Source organism: Bemisia tabaci, chromosome 2 (genome assembly GCF_918797505.1).
Source record: "Bemisia tabaci chromosome 2, PGI_BMITA_v3".
Classification (NCBI taxonomy): domain Eukaryota; kingdom Metazoa; phylum Arthropoda; class Insecta; order Hemiptera; family Aleyrodidae; genus Bemisia; species Bemisia tabaci.
Window position 1 is genome coordinate 25,224,288 of NC_092794.1, and position 20,033 is coordinate 25,244,320.

The following is a 20,033-nucleotide window of genomic DNA, read 5'->3' on the forward strand; positions in this document are numbered from 1 at the left end:
GCATTTTGAGATGTGTGAAAGTCAAAACTTGTGTGTAACAGCTCTTATTGAGGGGCGGGCGGGGTACGCATTATTAATTCCCACGAAGAGTGATGATTCACAAGCAGAGGGAGCTAAGTGCCCGGACAAAATGCAGGCAAAGGAATTCGCCAAGTTAGGTTCAAAAATCAGAATTAGTGGAGTTACAGCAGAAAGGCTTAATTTCATTGCAACATTACGAGGTTTCATTCGAAAATTTATTTATTCGCCTATTCTAAACAGGAATTATCTACATAAATCTTTTATGAACTGGAGTTGCAATCACGCGCTACATATCGACGGTGTAAGTCGGCAATCACATAACTCGGTTTGCGACGTCGCAGACTTCCTGTCATACTTTATTTTTTAAACGGAAAACTACTCAATTCTTTAAAACTGCCGTGATTTTTCTCCTCTGCGCGAAGAAAATTCTGCATAAACTTCAAGGAATGATGTCAATTTGTTCTCTTTTAAAAAATTAACAAAAGCCCTGGATAGACGATCAAATTCCCGAACCAATTCCGATCAAAGTAGCATCAAAGTGTCGGGAGTCATCAGTCTTAAACTCATTAATTTGCTTCATTTTAAAATGAAAACTTGGCAGAAATGTTTCCTGTGGCAGGAAATGATGAATGGTGGCACTCCGTTCTGATCTTACTTTGAACAAAAAAGTGCGGTCCGTCAAAATTTGATAGTAGATGGTGACCACCAGTCATCAGCATGTCTACTTTGATCGGAATTGGTTCGGAATTTGATCGTCTATCCCGGGCTATAGAGGCGGAGATTTTCAGACACCGCAAACGAGTTATGTGATTGCCGACTTACACCGTCGATATGGGAGTCAACAGTCGTCGCTGAACGGCTGAAATTTCGTAGATTCGAGTTATATTTTCATCCAGATTTGTATCGAATGAATCTATCCAATAGTTCAGACGAACTGACAACTGCCGAGCTCCGAACCTCATCCATGCCCTGAATTTTGCCTGGAATTCAGGCATCGGCCGATGACTTCCACATTCAAGCCACATTCAGCTCCCACATTCAGCGTTTGATTCTGGCTTTACTCTACGATTTAAGGAATCTTCATGACATATTGGATGGAAACCATCTTTTGGCAATGAGTAAATAGATAAGTTATCGGGTGAAACTACAGAGTGTTGAAAAATAGAATTTAACCACTCTGGCATCTGAATCCTGTGGTTGGGGTTGTTGACGGTTAGCATTCATTAGCATCCCCCAGAAAAAGGCAAAATTGATTTGGTTCATTCTCGTTCCAAAGGTGAGCAAAGAGGATTATATGTTGTAAATCCAAAAGTTTTACACTCGGAACATGCCGCATTAAAACTTCGCTTAAGCTCAGTTCTTTTTTTTAAAAAAAAAAACTTCGTTTACTGAGTCGAAAACTTCGGACCGTCATAACTCCTGCTCGGTTCGACTCTTTTTGTGCTAAATTTTTCATGGAGCACCTCGTCTGAACGAATACGTATAGGACGACGAAACTCCCAAACCATGTATCATATTTGATAGGAAGTCTGCAACGCTGCAAAGCGAGATAGGTACGTGGTTTGGGAGTTCCACCGCGTCATTTAGCACGTCGCAGGCAATTGACAATCGCCGGCAATTTGCATTCTCATCAGCGATAAATGTACTCTTGAGAGCATTGGATCTAAACTTAACACAATTATTTGCAAAAGAGATTGTTTCTACAGTACTTAGGCAACAGCGCCGGCAAACCTCATTACTTGTCCTTTTCTCAAATTCATAATTTATCGCTCTCTAACTACAACATACAGTTAATCCCTGGAAAAAATTAGCAGTAGAAACTGTGTTCCAAAATATCATAGACCTACAGCCGGCTGTAAGATTTCCAATAGCTTCTATAGCCGGCTACTTAATTTCTTATGGCCTTTTATAGCCGATGGCGATTAAGCAACAGCCTGGCGATAAAGTGTATGTACGTGTGTACGTGTGTGTGTGTGTACGTTACTAATTACGGATGCTAGGACTTAGTAAGTTTTTGGACTACTGCTCTCTTTTTGGGCCGTAGTATCTTGATTTATTTTGCGAGGAAAGCTCCGTACTTTTGATGGATGCCTGTCATTCCTAATATATTAGACCGCCTTCAGTCTCTTCTGATACTGTGCAATACCTCTGGTCTGGTGTGAAATAGTTGCTTCAAGCGCCGTGGCACACTGCGGCGCGACAGGCGGGCAGCCAGCGCGAAACGCGCATCGGCGCCTATAAACCTAACAGGGATACTTCACGCGTTGCGTAATGCGTGAAGTATCCCTGTTAGGTTCGTAGGCGCCAGTGCGTCGCCGCTCCGCTTTGTGTTAGGCTCTAATGTTTAATCTGGCGGAGTCAGCGTTATTCAACTTATGATTTTGAAATGTTTGCACATCCTGTATGCATTATTCTCATTTTAATTGATGAAAAAAAATATGTATTAAGGGAAAATATAATGTGTGTTTTTTAAATATTAAGGTGGTTTCGTACCTAACTTAATGATTTCCAAAGCACACGAATTTCTACACAATTTCTTATAGCCTTTTATAATCGATGGCGAAAAAGCAACAGCCAGGCGATAAAGTGTAAAGCCCGACGATAGGAACTATAGCCCGGCTACATAATTTTTTATCGCTTCGTATAGCCCGCCCGTATGATTTTCTTAGCATTCTACAGCCAGCTATATGATTTTCTGTAGCCTTCTTTAGCCGGCTATAAGAATTCCTATGGTATTTTGAAACGCAGCTCTTATCGCCAATTTTTACCAGGGATTTAATGGGCCAATTTTTGAAGTATCAGGGTGTTTTCTCCGCCAAAAAACGCAAAAATGACTTCTCTTAGCTGCGGTATCTCATTTTTTATTTTCTCCCCCTTAAGGATATTTTTGCCTGAATCCATCACTTACAATATTGCGAGGCTCACGAGACTTTTGGAAAGGTTTGAAAGTGAAGGTATATCTATCAAAACAATAAAGGAAAAACGAGAAAATTCGGAGTGAAATTTTATTGAAAAATAAATGTACAAAACAATAAATTAATTGTCAGGGTAGAGGGACATAGGTATAATAGATAAATGAGATCAAAGGGTCTTTATAGGTCACTTAGTATCTCACAACAGAGGGTAAACAAGAGGATGTTCACCAATTGGTTGCATTCAACAGTATCCATTACTGTCAGGGCTGCCCCACTTAAAGTGAAAGTCTTGCAAGCACGTTGGGTCTAGAATAACCAAAGGGTCCAGTGCATGAACATGCCGAATTAATGAATTTCAGGATAAGTAACAGGTTTAAAATTAAACGAATTATTCTGGGCTCGAATTAATCGAGCTCGAATGAAGTGTGAACTGTGGAGTTTTGAGATGATATATATAATTCTAGCTTACAAAACACAACAAAAAATGAGATCGATAAAAATATTATCACCGCTAAAATATGTATTTAGATATATTTATTTAAGCATTATTATTTTTTTATAAAAAAAAATAGTTTTAAATTTGGTTTTAATTTTTTTCAGTTTTAACTGTTTTTAAAATGTTTCAGTCTCAATTTTTTTTAAAATTTTCCTACTTTATTTTCAATTCTTTTCTAACTTTTTTACTCCTTTACTTTCAATTTTTGTATCTGCTAATTTATATTTTTTGTATAATTTCAACTTTCATTATTTTTTTTGCATCATTAGCTTTAATTTTGAATTTTAGTGCGATCCATTTTTTTTTCAAAGAAACGTAACTTACAAAACTTCATTTACATGTTGATTGATTAAAAAAGAATAATAGAAAAATTAAGTATCGGATTCACATTCAAAGACAAAATCATCATTTGCTGGCAAAATTACCCCAATGGGGGCCCTGAAATGGTAAAATTACGCCCCTAACACGTACACGCGCAGGTAGTGTAGTGGTTCAATCGCTAGGACGATCACCGAAGTTAAGTTACGTCGGGCGTAGTTAGTACTTAGATTGGAGACCGCATGGGAACGAGCGATGTCCCCTGAAGATTGTGATACTTGCTTGGGATTGAAAACTCACAGTAGCCCTCCCTGATCGTCAAATAGTGACTTAACGTACCTGGCAGATCGGTAATTAACGAAATTTTTGCCTGTACAGTATTTCTGGGAGTTTCCACTCCGCTTACGTCTGAGACACTTAGGTCAGTGCCACTTACATCAGAGGCACTTGCCTTTGGAACAGACCTAACACTGAGGTAGCAGATCAGCGCCCGGCAGCACTGACATCAGTGCTTAGGTCTGTTCCAAAGGCAAGTGCTACTGATCTGAGCACTTGCCATTTTTACCAGGGAAGATCTTTGATGGCACCTGGAAAATATGTATGAATACTCGAAATATGTTATTCGGATATAAATTGCTCTAAAAATATACGTATTTCTGCCAAACGGAACTGTGTGCATTAACACATGAGCCCTGAGACTCATAAGAAAATGTGATAACAAGGCTCACGTCATAATGCACATAGTTCCGTTTGGCAGAAATACGATATGCACGGTTGGGAGTTTAGCCACAGAATTTTTCTCCCTGACGATTGGGTGTACCTAAACAGTTCGCACGATTCTTTCCTCTCTGGCCTCTGTTCAGTGTAGGATACGAAGACATAGCAGTGATATAGACAAACATAGGTAGGAAACAATAGAAACCGCGTCACAAAATAGATAGGTAAATGCAAGCGAAACAAGTACGATAAGGCATTAAAAATACAGCGTACAAAGTGAGTTACTGGCATCGGATTTTTTTTAGTATTAGGGAGGGTTAGGTGGTGCATAGCATTTTGGAAAAATGACTCTTGACAGGAGAGATAGGTTACAGAAGTCACCATTCAGTTGCGTGGAGTGAATGATCGATTATCATATTTCCCCATTTAAAGCCATTGTAAAGAATCGATTATCAAAGTGTTCGTTGCGAACACCCTGTTTATCGATCCTTCTCCATAGGCTTAAATGGTAGATCAATCGATAAATCGCACATCACGCCATGCGACTGTTACAATTGTTCGATTGGGAGGCGGAAAACTAATTTTTTTCTGTCCACTCAGATGGCTGCTGAGACGTTTTGGGTTCGAACCCCCGAATAATGCCCCTGTTACAGCATTTAAATCATGGGGGAGGTGGAATTTTTGAGAAGAGGAAAGTTGAACCCTCCCACGTGTTATGTCAATGCATCAAGCGAGGTTACAAACCGGCAAAAAATCGGAAAGCGGTTAGTTGGAGCGAAGGTTATCTTAGATTTGGAAAGCTATGTTACGGAAACGCTCTTTTTCCGTCGTCAGAGTATCTGTAACAAAAAATGGGTCTTGTTAAGCCATAAATCAAGGTTAAAAAACTAGAGGGGCTTACAGGACTAGATACAATCTTGCGAAAGCTTCACACTTAGAGAAAAAAATAGTAAAAAGAATTTTTCAGGTTTTCTCGCATAATTATTTTTTCAAAATCTGGGGGAGTCAAACGAGACCTGTGGTAGCGTTACCAGTGGTACGTAATTCAAGGTGTGTCTTTACGAGGTGTGTGTTCAAGGGTGTTTTACGAGTGCCTTGCAAGGAGGGAGGAGAGGGGTTAAAAATTCAACCAAAATGCTTCTCATATTTCTTGTACGGCCTTGTTCGGCTCAGTTTGCCGCGAAAAATCAGAGTTTAAACTGGAAATTAATTGAGAAATGAAAAATGAAAAAAGCGATGGAAATTAATAGAGTAATGAAAAATGAAAAAAGCGATAAATGAAACATAAGTGACTCGAGTTGGTTACTCAATCATTGGTGATAAGCTTAAAGTAGATAGTAGTTAGTTAGGCACACAGTTGGAAAAATTGTCTTAATATATTACAATAACCTAAGGTATACATCGGGCTGCAATTTTCTCAGAGTGTGTTGGAAAGAATTAAAAACTTACAGCCCTGTTCATCATCATAGCATTGAAAGCATGGAGCAAAATATATGATTTCGAATGAGAATTCGCTCTCCCATTTTTTTTTTTTTTTTTTTTTTTTTTTTTTGGGGGGGGGATTCGCAATATTGAAGGTATTTATGTAAAGAATATTCAACAACATGTTCTCGCAACATTTATTTCTTTCATTAGTTGTCAATCGAAGCATGGAATGTGATAATGGTGAGTTTTACGGTTACCATAATCCCAAAATGAGGCAGTCGAGGTTCTTCCAATGCAATAAAACCTCCTAATCCCCAAAAACGTTGTCTTCAAATCAAAAAGAAGGATCTACGGAATATCAACCGGAAATACCTACTCAACATTTCCGATTGCATCGGCAGAAATACTCTTTGCTCATATTCTCCGGAAACATTCCGCATTTCCGATTAGATCACCTGATCACCGGAAACGCTCTCTGACTGGGCACGAAAGTTACGGCGTCAAGTGAATATTCACCGGAAGTACTCATCATTATTTCCGGTCACATCAACTGATCGCCGGAAACACTCTTTGACTGCGCGGGAGATGAAAGTATCAGCATCTCCGGTTACATGAACTGCTCGCCGGAAACACTCTCTGATTGCGCGCGGAGGTACCTAACCTCATTAGGTGCATATTTACCGCATTTCCGATTACATCGACTAATTTTCGGAAACACTTCTTGACTGCGCGCAAAATTTGCGGCATCAAACGGATCAATGGAAGTTTTCAGCAAGTGTAACATTAACAGATTGCTGAAACCAGGGCCGGATTTACCTGCTTGCCGCCCATGGGCCGCCTGTATTTCGCCGCCCCCTTCTCATTCGTTTTGAAACATCAATAAAAACAAGTGAACGTGCCAGAGGGGGAGGGGTGCATAAGACGCGTTTACCTACTCGTGTTGGATACATTTTTTGCGAAAGCCCTGTCAACACTACTAGCAAAATTTCACGGAACTTGACGCGAAAGTTAAGTTCCGTAAACCTATCTCTGTGTGGACAAGGCCCTCCATTTCTAAGAAATGAAATAAAAAATTATGAAAGAACAAACATAAAAGTGGTTTGATAATTTTAACTTCCGCCGCCGCTTCGCCGCGCTGATCGCACTGTGTTTGGCGCAATGCGTGAAGTATTCCTGCGGTCTTGGAGGCGCTATGCGTTTCACGCCAACCGCTCCTGACCGCATTGTGTTTGGCGCAATGGGTGAAGTATTCATGCAGTCTTGTAGGCGCTAATATGTGTTACATGCCGACCGCCGCGCCGAGGGCTTGTCCTTTTCATCTTAAGTCCTCGTCATCATTCCTCTCTGCGCTGAGCTCTAGGCCAAATGGATCACTAGACAAGGTACGAATTTAAGCATTCCGGTACATGTTTCTTAACCAAAATTTCACGTAGAACACGATTCGCGCAACGAAAATTACTGAAACCAACTCCTAACGAAGATATTAACCTTTTCATTTCACATTGGTTACGAGGAATTTGAACTGCCCGCTCACAAGAAACTCAAAGCTCTACGTGAGTCAAATCGCGCACGACAACGGTCTCAGCAAGTTTCTTAATCGAGCAATATTCATTTCCCACCATGTGTTGTTCGAACTATACGCAATTTGCTATAGCTGAGCCAAAGCGTCAAGATTGAGGTTGCCAGATTTTTACATCTCGCAGAGACTGTCATGATAACGTTTAGCGCGCGATGTGAATCACGTAGAGCATTGAGTTTTCATGAGCGGGTGGTTTGAATTCACGTATCAAGAATCATTAAATATCGTTGTGAGGAGTTGATTTCGATAATTTTCATTGTGCGCATCGTGCTCTTACGTGAAATTTTGGTCACGGATCATATATCAGAGTGCTGAAATTCGTACCTTGTCTAGTGATCCATTGCGTGTTTAGTTCCTCTCTTAACTCGACTAATTAAAGATGCTGTCTCTTGTATCACCGAAAAACGACAAAATTAGAAATTACTATACTCTCAGGAAAAAGAGATTTTGTTCCCTTTTCTCATTCATAATTTTTTTTTCTGAATCCGATTTTTTTTATACCTACATTTAAAAAATCGCAAAATTTGCTACCATGGGCCGCGGCCCATGTTGCCACCCCTTAATCTAGCCCTGGCTGAGACACTACTTATTGCGCGTGAAAGTTACCTCGTCAAGTGAATACCCATCCACCGGATGTATTCAGCATTTCTGCGCAGGCCCGCCACATCCCATCTCGGGCCCTGGTACCAGTTTTAAGGTCCGGGCCTCAAGCACGGAGGCATTTTTGCGCTGGTGAATGCATAGCTGAAGTGCGCTCCAGCTAGAATTGTATTTAGCAAATGGGTGGTTTTTCTACGAGGATTAAAAAGAAACGAGTGGTACGGAATATAAAAAAAGAATATGAACTATGCAAAACGATAATCCGGGTATCGGAACTTTGCTGTTTTGAAAACGCCTTCAAATGCGGCGTGATACCTCACGCATTCCGGAGAGTTCAAATAGTTGTATCATTGCGCCGTAAGAATGTGACGGAAGATTGCAATTGAAATAGCCTCCATGCACGCTGGGCGTGTCGATTTCCTTTGACATTTTTGCAGTGGTGAATGCGTAGCTGAAGTGCGCTCCAGCTAGAATTGTTTTTAGCAAATGGGTGGTTTTTCTACGAGGATTAAAAATAAACGAGTGTTACGGAATATAAAAAAAGAATATGAACTATGCAAAACGATAATCCGGGTATCGGAACTTGGCTGTTTTGAAAACGCCTTCAAATGCGGCGTGATACCTCACGCATTCCGGAGAGTTCAAATAGTTGTATCATTGCGCCGTAAGAATGTGACGGAAGATTTAAATGGATTTCCATTTAAATCTTCCGTCACATTGCTTTACAAGCTTCTCAAGCCGTCACAAGCTTTTAATTCTGCGATTACATCAACTGATCGCCGAAAATAATCTACGATTGCACCCGACAGTTACTCGGCCGAGTGAATATTTCTAGTGAATATTCACTTGACGTTGTTGCCTACTTCGTTGCTAATCAGAGAAAAATCCCATTTGGAGAAATACTGATTAGGTAATCCCGGCGAATATTCACTTGACGCTGTCGTGCACAATCAAAGCATGTATATCCGGCATCAGCTGATGATGTAGGGAACCGGAAACTCTGAATAATTCCGAGAAGTCTTTATTGCATTGGAAAAACATTGTCTACTGCATTTTGGGACAAGACATTTTTTTGGCCTTTTCGCCAACCTGAAGAACCTTAATTCGGCAGAACGCCCCAGCTTCTGATGGACCGACAAAGGATTTTGAGATCAGGAAGAATAGTTCCGTCGGTTTGAAAAAATGTGTCCATTTTAGAATGCGACACCAAAATGACAGCGATCTCCTGAACTATTAGGGCCGCGTTACGTATTCCTCTGTGTTGTTTTTTCCACTTGCTTCTAGAATAAATTGGACTACACTTTGCAACAAATAACTAATATTTCTGGCTTAGGTATCCGAAAAAGCACCTACGTAGATGAAAGAACTGGTGAATAATATTTTTTTTTTAAATGAGCTAGGGACAAAAATAATAGTTCATCGTGGCAAAATGAAGTCCGACAGCTTTTATTTGATTTAATTTTTTGACAGTCATATTATTTAGGTAAGTAAGTCAGCAGCTGTGTTTGATTATTTTTTGTCAGTTCTTTTTTAGGGTGGGAGGGGATTTGGCGAATTTTCTACTTCCCGTCAAGCCAAAAAAGATCAAAGAAATGGATAAATCCATTCCTTCCAAAAATCATGATATATAGTAAAATAGACTTGAAGAAATGGATAGAATGGACTTAAGTAGTAGAGAAGACCATAAACTTAAAGGCCGTTTACGCGCAGCTACCTAGGGAGCACCAACAGTTGCGCGCAGTTAGTTAGCCTTCAATAACCGTGACGGCAATATGAGAGGCTTAGGAGCACGCGTAGTTCGCTCTGTTCCTGCAAGGAGCCCGCGTTAATTTAAAACACCAAGAGGTGAGATCCCATAATACTAGTTTTATTAGTGAAGAATTGTTATGTTAGTAAAAATTCCGACGTCACTTACTAGTCTCTTAGAGGGTTTAACTTCATCTGGTAAAACACATATGTGTGTGGCAGGCCTTGCTTGGAGCAGAGTTCTCGTGAGAGGAGGTTTAATCGCAATTGATTGCGAAAAAATAGCTAATTATTGGTGGAAATGGTCAAGTACCTACTATTTTCAAAAATAGCGCTTATGTAGGTGGCAATTTAATAATTGCAGCCTTATTCTAACTTGTCAATAGGTACTTAATTGGACCGTCAAATACTTTTTATAGTGGTTGTGCGGTAGTCAAAACTTACCCTGACTTATTACCTATCTCCAATTTTTTCAATTAATTTTGATGATATTTGTTGTTTTTGTTGTTTGATTTTATTCATGAATCAATCGTTAACGCTTTTATCTCAAATATATCTATTTACTTAAGCACTGATTATTTTCAAGAGGTCATCTCTTAATTGTTAATTCATTATTTTCCCGAGAGAGTAAAATCGATATTCCCTACCTACACCAAGGGTAGGTACTTGTCCCTTCATGATCTAATTTGATTTTTTAAGCGGCTACACGATTTTACTTCTCATAAGTGACCTTGAATGACTTTGAAAAGAACTGCTCCCTCATTTATTTTAGAGAGATTTATTTATTCTGATAAAAATAATTCATGATCGGATGGCTCTGATCATTTACTTATCTTCATCAAATGGGTGACTGGAACACTTAAACCATCACTTGAGGTTCCCACTTTTGGGTGCTGCAATTATAGGTATCAAAATTGTTTCAGAAATCGCGATTTGAGTAGTGCAGAGTACTCTCGGAATTATTTGACATGCTATTCAACAACTTTTTGTGGAACAATTTTCATCCATAGACATTTTTACTTTCTATCCAAATTTAGAATATAATCAACTCAATGGTTCATCAATGAGTCATTTCCCGCATGAGAGATTGTAACTACATTCCAATGTTGCAGAATTTCTCCTCTAAAATTGTATTTGTACTAGGTACTAGTTGCGCATTTTCGACTGAAAAATTAATTTTCATTCCCTCTGATCACAAGCAAAAGTTGGGAAAATTTTGGACAGATATTGCAAAAATATGTCCTTGTAAAAAAATGAATTGTACGAGTAAGGTAATTTTGCAACCTCGGAATACAGTTATGGTTCTTCATCAGGAAAATGACAAAATCAGCTCTGAAAGAGACTTCTATGAGGTGCATTTGTGATTCCATTTAATGCTCAATAAAACGACTTTAGTTTTGATTTGATATTTTTCAAGAGGGCTGGAGAGGAGGAGGTTTAAAGCTGAGATACCACTTCAGCTAGAGCTAAGGAGGTAGATAAACATACAGGGCGCAAAATAAGATTAAAAAAAAAGGAAAAAGGAAAAAAAAAGAAAATTAAAAACAGGAAGCCAACAGCTGCTTTATTTTATAAAAAGTTCTTGAGTGCTGGTGTTGGACTAAATTTCTCTGTCCTAAATGCATAATATTTACAAGTGCTGACTTTTAATGAAACGCATAAATAAAAATAAATTAATTTCATAAATAATAAATAAAGAAAACAAAGAGGACAGGGTATGTGTGTACATGTGTGTGTGTATTGTGAGGGCGTATGAGTGAGAGCGGAACGATGAAGGGCGGAAGGAGCGAACTTAATCAACAAGTTCGGAGAACGTGTTGTCGAGATCGTCGCAAATGTATTTGTACTTCTCTTTCTCGTGGACCAGTTCATCTATAAAGGAAAAAACAAAAATAGAGACAAGGAAAAAGGAGACGGAGAACCAAAACTGAAAGTAATAAAAATCAAAATAAAAGTTAAAAAAACAAATCAGAATTTGTTGGACCTTGTTTACTAAGAGGTAGAAAAATACTTCGTGGAAAAGAATAATATTCGCAGAAATACTTCTCTGAATTTATCAAATTAAAAGAAGGAAGAGGGCTGATAAATGAAATAAAAAGGAGCGATGAAAGACAAAGTTTAGATTGCTCTTTGGCTCACGATTTGGGAAATATTTTGTTTAAAAATGCTGTTTACCAACAGGAGCATTTACATCCTTACTATCGGAGCAGAAGAAAAGTAAGTTGATAGGACGATGACAAGCAGCAACTCTATGATGCTGTCCCAGTCATCTCTGCTGTCTACTTCCAGCATCAAAGATATTTTACCTTAACCTGATCATCAGGTCATCTTAATTTTCCTCAAATCCAGGACTTTCATTCATTATTAAGCACATGAGTGAAAGAGAAAAACTTAATGGAAAAAAGGGACATCACTTCTAGAGGTATTCTCTTAGAAAAGAATCAAGTAGTTAAGGTGGTTGATTCACTTAAATAATTGCATACCAGGTTGCAACATTAGGGCAATATTTGATAATGCTTTCACCCTCGAATTTTTTAGCGGATTGATCACAGCTTTCTTGGGATGCTCAAGGCAACAAGACTGAGTACCTATTAATTGATATTGGGTCTCATTTATTAGGTTTGAAGATTGCTTCCTTCTGATAAAATAAATCATTCACTAGTTCCCAAGCAGGAATTGGGCATAAAATTTTGAATTTCGGCAATAGCTCCATATGTAGTTTACATTTTATCATGCAAAATACAGGTAATATTGGATTGGCCCATCAATATTGATTGAAATGTTAAGTGATTATGACTTGGAGAAAAGTGTTTATAAAATTCTACCATCGCATATGCATTATATTTTTCTTATTTTGATAAGCAAACTCATGGATTTGATTTTTTTAAAGAATTCGGTATATATAGAGCAAAAAGGGTTTGCTGTCATTATATAAATCTTAATGCTTGAATCATCTTATTCATGGTGTTAGAGTATTAATAGTAAGTAGAAAAATAGTAGGCGTTTATTCTTCAGTTACAAATAAGAATTTTTTGCAGAATAAAGTTCTACCTAAACTACAGGAGCATTCAAGTATTTTGACAAAATGGATCCTGTTCATAACATTGTAACAATGCATTTGAATAAAATGGTGTTTATAAAAACTAAGGAAGCAGCTGTGAAAACAATTCGTGCGCATATCGTTTTTTAGCATTCTTAGCTCTTCAAAAACTATTTCAAATCCCTCTATCGCAGTCTAAGGAACAGTGGTATGCAAAAACTGTCCGTGACGTTTTTTTCTTACAAATTCTGAAAAATACTAAATGTGCAAATTAATAAATCTTTTCAAAACTCTCCTTTGATAAAAGTTTCGACTTTGAGATTGCATGAAAGATTCATTTTCTCAACACACATCACTTAATACAAGATTTTAAGCTTCAAATGTGTTTTTCTTGAAACAGGATGTTTTCTCCATGGGCTGTTTGGGTATGCAGTTTAGTTGACGAATGTTGAAAGTAATTTAAAGAACTCCACTGATATTGGATTGAAAAATAATCGATGATTCGTTATCTCATAACAAGAGAAAAGTATTTTTTCTTTTTTTGTGAGGAGGTAAAGGGGTAGTAATAAAATAGAGCTTGATTTTGATCACTCCAAGATCTAATGTTCCTTAAAACCTTCCAAGAGATGAAGGTCCGTAAAATCCAAAATGAGTAGAGTGGTTAAATATACTGAGTACATAAGTACCTTTACGAATACACATTGCCAAAATGTTAAAAACAGATTCCTCTTAAAACAGAGCCTGAGTTGAAATTAACACCTTCATGAATTTAGAAAGTGATCATGGGAGGTCAACTGGACTGCATTTTGCAATTTGGAACTATGATTTCTAGCTCGGTTTAAAAACAACGTATGTACCATTAGTTTCCCTGTGCACATAGGTGTTTTTACAGATGAGCTAGAGATTATGGTTCTGAATTGCAAAATGAAGTCCAATTGTTCTTCAGGTGAAAAGGTAAATTATTTCTACCTGAGTGAAATATGTTTTTTCAGAGTAGCTGAAAGACTAGAACTTCAAACCTGTAGTTAAGGATTCTTTACAGCAATAATATGGATAAAATACAATTAGCGCCTATCAATAAACAGTTGTATTTTTACATAGCTGACTACCAAACGACAGAGAGTTGTGAATACCATACTTTATAGAGGCGTGGAAATTTTTTTTAATGATAATGAAAAAGCAGAACCTGGTTAGAAAAAGGTCCAAAACTGACGAAATATAAGAGAAAATTAAGAAATTTTTGATGCTGTCAAAATGATTTCCAAGAAAACAAATGAAAGCTCTCATTAGAATAAGAGAAGACTTTGGAACTTATGTTGGGCAACTGCTCATTAGAGGCAATTTTGCAATAAAGGGGTAAAAATAAAATAATAAGAAGTATATGTGGTGGTGTTTATTTTTCATTAATAAAATATAATGATAAAATTTCTCTATGATAATAGGTTGAGATGGTCAACAAGTAAAGCGTTTAACTTAGCTAGAGGGGTCGTAAAAAGAGGACGAGAGAATAACGCTATCCTCCTATTCATGACAATTTTTTAATTCCTAAAATATAAAATCTGTAGATGAAACTAATAAATCACAAAAATAATACTCAAGTGCATACAATTGATGATTTGCTTAAAATGGATATTAGATAAAGCTTGTGAGGCAAAAATAGAAAAAAGATGAAATAGCTGATAAGTGAAAAATGTGATTAAAAATTTCAACAGCTATTTAAAAAATTAGTTAAAAGATTATCTGCAAAAATTTAAATTGGAAAAAAAGAAAAAAAAAATATTGCAAAATATTTACGAGCATTATGAATGGAAAGCAAAAGGGAAAACAAAATTGTAAAAAAGCGTTCAAAGTATAATTTCTAAGATCTGACGAGAAAAAAAGACGAAAAAAAAGGGACTCAGTGAAAATAAAATGAATTCTAAATTACAAATAAATAAAACAATTATAATAAATAATAAATTTAATAATAAAAAGGAAAAACAACTTTTCACAATGTGGACATTAGCTTTGCACACTAAATAAATAAATATTAATTTATCAATTACATGTAACAAAAGGGCGAAAAAAAAAGAGAAAAAAAATTAAAAATGAGATTTGATGTCACTAAAATAAGATGTACAGTATGCGTGATTAGGATGGATAATTTTCGCAACTTCTTTCAAGCCCCATCAATCAAGAGGAAAAAATAAATACGATAGCTAAAAGTTATGACTATAAAATAGCTCAATGAAGCACACATTAAAAGTATAATTCGGAAAAATAAATAAATGAATTAAAAACCATGATTGTTCACGTTAACTTGATTAACGTGATAAGGATTGTGTTGCGAAAGTGTGATATCTTAGGTTGGGTAGTACGATTTTCAAGTTGTTTGGAAAATAGTTTGTGAATGGCACTAAGACACACAATAAGTAGAAAAAAAAAGATTGGAAAAAAAAAAAAATGACGATAAAAAAGCTTAGAGTTATGATATTGAGTTTAATAGCCGTATAATTCGACAAAGGCTAGATCCAATCCATCCCCAATATCTCTGTATTTTTCTTTCTCAGCAACAAGCTCATCTGAAAGATTAAAGTTTTTGTTTAGAATCAAAATAAAAAAAGGAAAAAAAAGAAAATAAAAAAAAATTAAAATTTTAAAATAAAATAATACGTTTAAGTGCAAAAGAAAAATGTAGACAGCCACTAAGATCGTGCTATTGATGATTAAATTTCCTGACATTTAGACTGCATAAAAAGAGGATGTTATTTGATCTTCAAGCATTCATTCACTTCTGATCCTTTTACTAGATATGAAATCACACATTGTAGGCATTGACAGCTAATTTGCTTTCTATTTTATTTCTTTCCATCAAATGATCCATAGGTTTTTTTTTTTTTAAAAAAAATCTATGAGTGCTCCTTGCAGAATTCATTAATTTAAAGGTGGAACTCTAGCATGCCACAGGGATTTGCAATTGAATTACTTTCTCTTTTGTTAAACACAAGAAGCTTGATAATGCCACTTTTCTCTCCTGAGCTCAAAAAGAAGAAGAAAAAAAACTCTCGATACATAGATGAGAAGCAAATACATTTGCACGGTTCTTAATTTGTGTCAGGACTTAAAGGTTGCAGTCACAGTAGCCTTGCTAATGTATTTGCTCCCTGTTCGCTTATGAAGAGATTGACTAGACACAGAGGTGGACCTTAACATAACTCTATTATGGCCTCAACTTAGGACTTTTTTTGAACATGGGAGTCATTTTAGAGAGAATCAGTGACACTATCCACTTCCTCGCGAGATTTTACAAAAAGAAGAGTGCTTCGATGATAAATACTTATGGCATGAAAGAACTCTATTGGAACTGACTGCCATTGATATCCTAGTGATCGTGATCTCTTAAGGGGGATAATGAACAGAAACTCGGAATTGATCTCTCAAATGATCATTCTTCGTTGACCGCCGATTACATGTGGAATGTTTTCTGATGCACTTGAACGAAGATTAGTAACATTAGTTCAGCACTGTTTATTTCTTGCTTAATTTTTTTTTCTACACTAATCTTCTAATTACTTGCTTTTCAAAGCCTCAAGAAACATAAAAATGAAAAATTTCATATATCTTACAAAAATTGCTGCTCTACAGTCAGTCTGCACAGTCGCTACTAAATTATAAAGTGAATGGTAAACCAAAAATCCCAGGAATAATATTGAAAACCAAGGAAATATTTTGTCATCCGTACAATCAGTCTACCAGTATAAAGAAACAAAACAAAAAACAGATCCCCTGACTGGGAACCAGAGAAATTGGAAAGTTCCATTAAGGAGTTCTTTGCAATTACACCTGTGCAAGTTCTTCCCTTCGAAGAACATATCTAACACACTGAGAAACATGTAACTTTCCAGAAATGTAGCACATAATTAAGAATGGAGAGAGAAGGAGGAAGGATTTAGTAGAACCTTGATACCAATATCAGGGGAGTGAGAACCTTTAGAAAATTTACCAGGATGAATTAAAGAGGATAACGTGAGAGAACAAGAAAGAGGAGAGGACTAGCACAAAACAGATGGACAGAGTGACACAAAATTCAAGGATTACATTTAATATGTGAAGAAATGATCATGCAAGATCTTCCAATCAAGATGAAAAGATAGCGAATTCACACGAGTTGAAAATAGGACCCAAGCTACAGTTTTTGTGCTTGTATGAGAATATAAAGATCCCTGCATAGAATTTTGAATTGTCAGAATAGTGCCAAAGGACACACACACACACTCACAAAAAAAAGGTGAAGTGCTGAAGGAGGCACACGAAAAAAGAGAACAGAAAAAAGAAAATTAATGCAGTCTCAATTATTCCTCTTTAGGTTTTACACCACAGAACTGAGTCTTTCGATGCTGTGCTCCCTTAAATGCATGGTGTCTAGAATTTTTGACTTTTTTCATTTCCTGACAATTCCCTGATTTTTCTACGACAAAATTTCCTTAAGAAAACTCAGTATCTTCTGCCGTTTTCCCCTAGATTGTCTTGGACATGGGAGATTTTCCTCCCAAGTTTGGGCGAAGAAAAATCAATTCTTCTAACTTTTGTCTGATTCATTAAAGTCAGTAAGTCAACACGGACCACCAATTTTAAAAATAATTTATCTCAGAGCAGAGAGATAGGAAATTCCTGGTTTTCAGCTCTAATTTCCTGACAAGTTCCCTGATTTTCCTGGATATTCGTCATTCCCTGATTAATTCCAGCATTTTCCATTTTGTCATAGACACCATGGTCTTTCTACATCATCAGCAAGCCATAAGAATTTTTCTTTTAAAACCACCTTCTTCTCATATACCTTCTGTTTAATGAACTTTACTGACAAAAGGCTTAACTTCGATACCACCTTCCCAAGTGTACAATAAGAGGCCAAGAGTATTCAGGTAAGGATTTCAAGTCTGCTTCATTACCGCTCAGAAAGATGTTCTGATCATTCATTTGAACTATGTATTTTTTTCAACAGCAACTGATGTATGAAAACCTTACTATGAACAGTATTCTGAATTTATTAGTATACTGCTATGACAGCAAATATTATCCGATCATACTTTACCAGAGTCAAACAATACTAGTAGAAAGATAAGAAACAAGGGGTCACAAATAAAGTTAGAAATAAATTTGCCTGTGATCCAAGAGGTTATCGATAAATTACGTCTTACAAAAATCAGATTTTAGGATCTCCTTCCTCATGCAGATTTGAGCCCCTCTCAAAAAATTGCCCGCTAGTGTTCTCAACGCCTCCTACCCCTCATCAAAAAGAGGAAATTTTTACAAAAACTCATCCATACTACTTCATAGCAAAGACTGTCAGCTCATAAAAAAATAGAGACAATAATTGACAAGATTGAATTTTAAGTCAATTTCAAAGGTTGGTAAAAAACCTCGAAACCTATTCGTGTCATACAGTACTAGACCCTCTCATTAAGAAAGCTTAGACCTTGTTAGAACATGACATACTTCATGGACAACCCCATGGGGTAAAGATAGAATATTATAAAATGAATTTGAGTCGACGCAGGATTTCCTCAAAGATTCTTGCGTGAGTTAATTGATACTAAGAAACTTGATAATACCTCATACCTCATTATTCACCATTTATTATAGTCCATGGAAAAAGGAACTTCCATACAGAAAAAAAATAATATAGTGATATTTTTTGGTCGAGACAAGGAAAAAATTTAGAAATTGAATTGCTGATTCAAGCCAGGCAAATTTGTTTCACGGATATAAGAAGCTTATAGGATGAGGGATCAAAATACTGCAATAATACTGAAGAAAATAGAGAATGTAGTGTTCGTTCCCAGAGCACTGGAGGATAGAGAAGAATAGATAAAAAAGAAAGATAGAAGCCTGAATTAGAGTGAACACAAGCTACTGACGCCAAAAATAGTTTCAAGACATTTATGCAAATCAACTTTGCAATTCGAAAGGAATATTTACAAGCTCATACGGCATTGCCAGCAGATGAGCAATTTTAAACTCATTTCTGCTGTAGTAACGCTGAAATCCCTAAAATACCATTTACAATCCCTGCATCCGCTTTGATACATTTCGAAGTTTTAAATGTTAGCGGTTCATTTTTCAGGCTTATTATTTCAAGAATTTGCTTTCAATTTGAAACATAAACTGTAAGGAGGAAGAAGAAAAAAGGCCAAGAGTTGGGGAAATAATTAAGTTGGGCTGGATCAAGAAAGTTTAGAAGGAAAACAAGTCATGTATACGGCCCAGACCACACCTAAGAATTTAACTCATTCTGAACCCTAGAGTTAGAAGTAAAGATTGAAGCACTGAAACCTTTAAATTATTGCCAAGAATAATTAATAGATAATAAATAAAAATTCCTTTACATGTTTTGAATATCGTGTAGGGTGGCCTCCATTTCTTCCTGCAACTGTTTGTTCTTTTCTCGTTCCAAAACAAGGTCGTCTGTTGCCCCAGATTGGAATTACGTTTGAAGTGAGACATCGTTACAACATGATGGTTGGGGTTAAGCACAGCAGCACACAAGCAAAATAATGAAAAAAAAGACAAACCAACTCAAAAACAAGCAAAAATAATACAATGCTAAAAGAGATTAGAAACGAAAAGTCAAAATCAAAATACAACGATAAATTAGTAGTATAAAAAACAAAAACAAACAAAAAAATTAAAATAAACAACAAATACAATTAAAAAATCTACTGGATAGAACTTGGAAAATCAATAATTTTTGCCAAAATGGAGAAAACTGGGAAATAATAGCCACTGATACGTAAAGTAAGCGCCTCTTTGATAAAATTAATTGGTGTGATTTAAACGCATAACGTGGAGTGAGCTAACAGTGATTTTGAGATAATTTTTATCACAGCATTATGGAAGAAATAAAAGTTATTTAAAATTTCACAAATTGTAATTTGAGGGAGGAGAGAAGAGAGGCGGGCAACAATGGATTTGTTTTTCAAGGTTTCTTCTCCACGAGTCTTAACTAATCACATTGACAGTCAATTTTACTATGTTGCATCAATGTATGCCTGCAATGTATTCTTACAAGGAAAAGTAAACGTTCCTAACTGTTGAAATTTTTCTGCGATTATATTACCTCAGTAAGGGCTATTCCTACACAGGGTCGGATGTTTATATTAGTTAGTTATTTTGTTCCTAGAAGAAATATAATTAATA

The 20,033-nt window shown here is 36.5% G+C and overlaps 1 protein-coding gene across 47 annotated transcripts in view; it reads right to left on the minus strand.

Annotated features, from left to right (window-relative positions):
• Nucleotides 1-3,607: 3,607 nt before the first annotated feature.
• LOC109044656 (tropomyosin-1, isoforms 9A/A/B) overlaps nucleotides 3,608-20,033 on the minus strand; it is a 115,153-nt gene continuing 98,727 nt past the window's right edge. For 21 of the 47 annotated variants that reach the window (XM_072297021.1, XM_072297020.1, XM_019062728.2 and 18 more), the window contains 2 exons: nucleotides 19,223-19,301; nucleotides 14,236-15,418 (listed from right to left, as the gene is read on the minus strand). In XM_072297021.1, the coding sequence (XP_072153122.1) occupies nucleotides 15,415-15,418; nucleotides 19,223-19,301 (83 nt within the window). In that variant the 3' untranslated portion in view covers nucleotides 14,236-15,414. Of the gene's footprint in view, nucleotides 5,307-11,355; nucleotides 11,690-14,235; nucleotides 15,419-19,218; nucleotides 19,302-20,033 lie in introns of those variants that run through there. The other 26 variants (XM_019062712.2, XM_019040020.2, XM_019040028.2 and 23 more) reach the window with 5 other exon arrangements.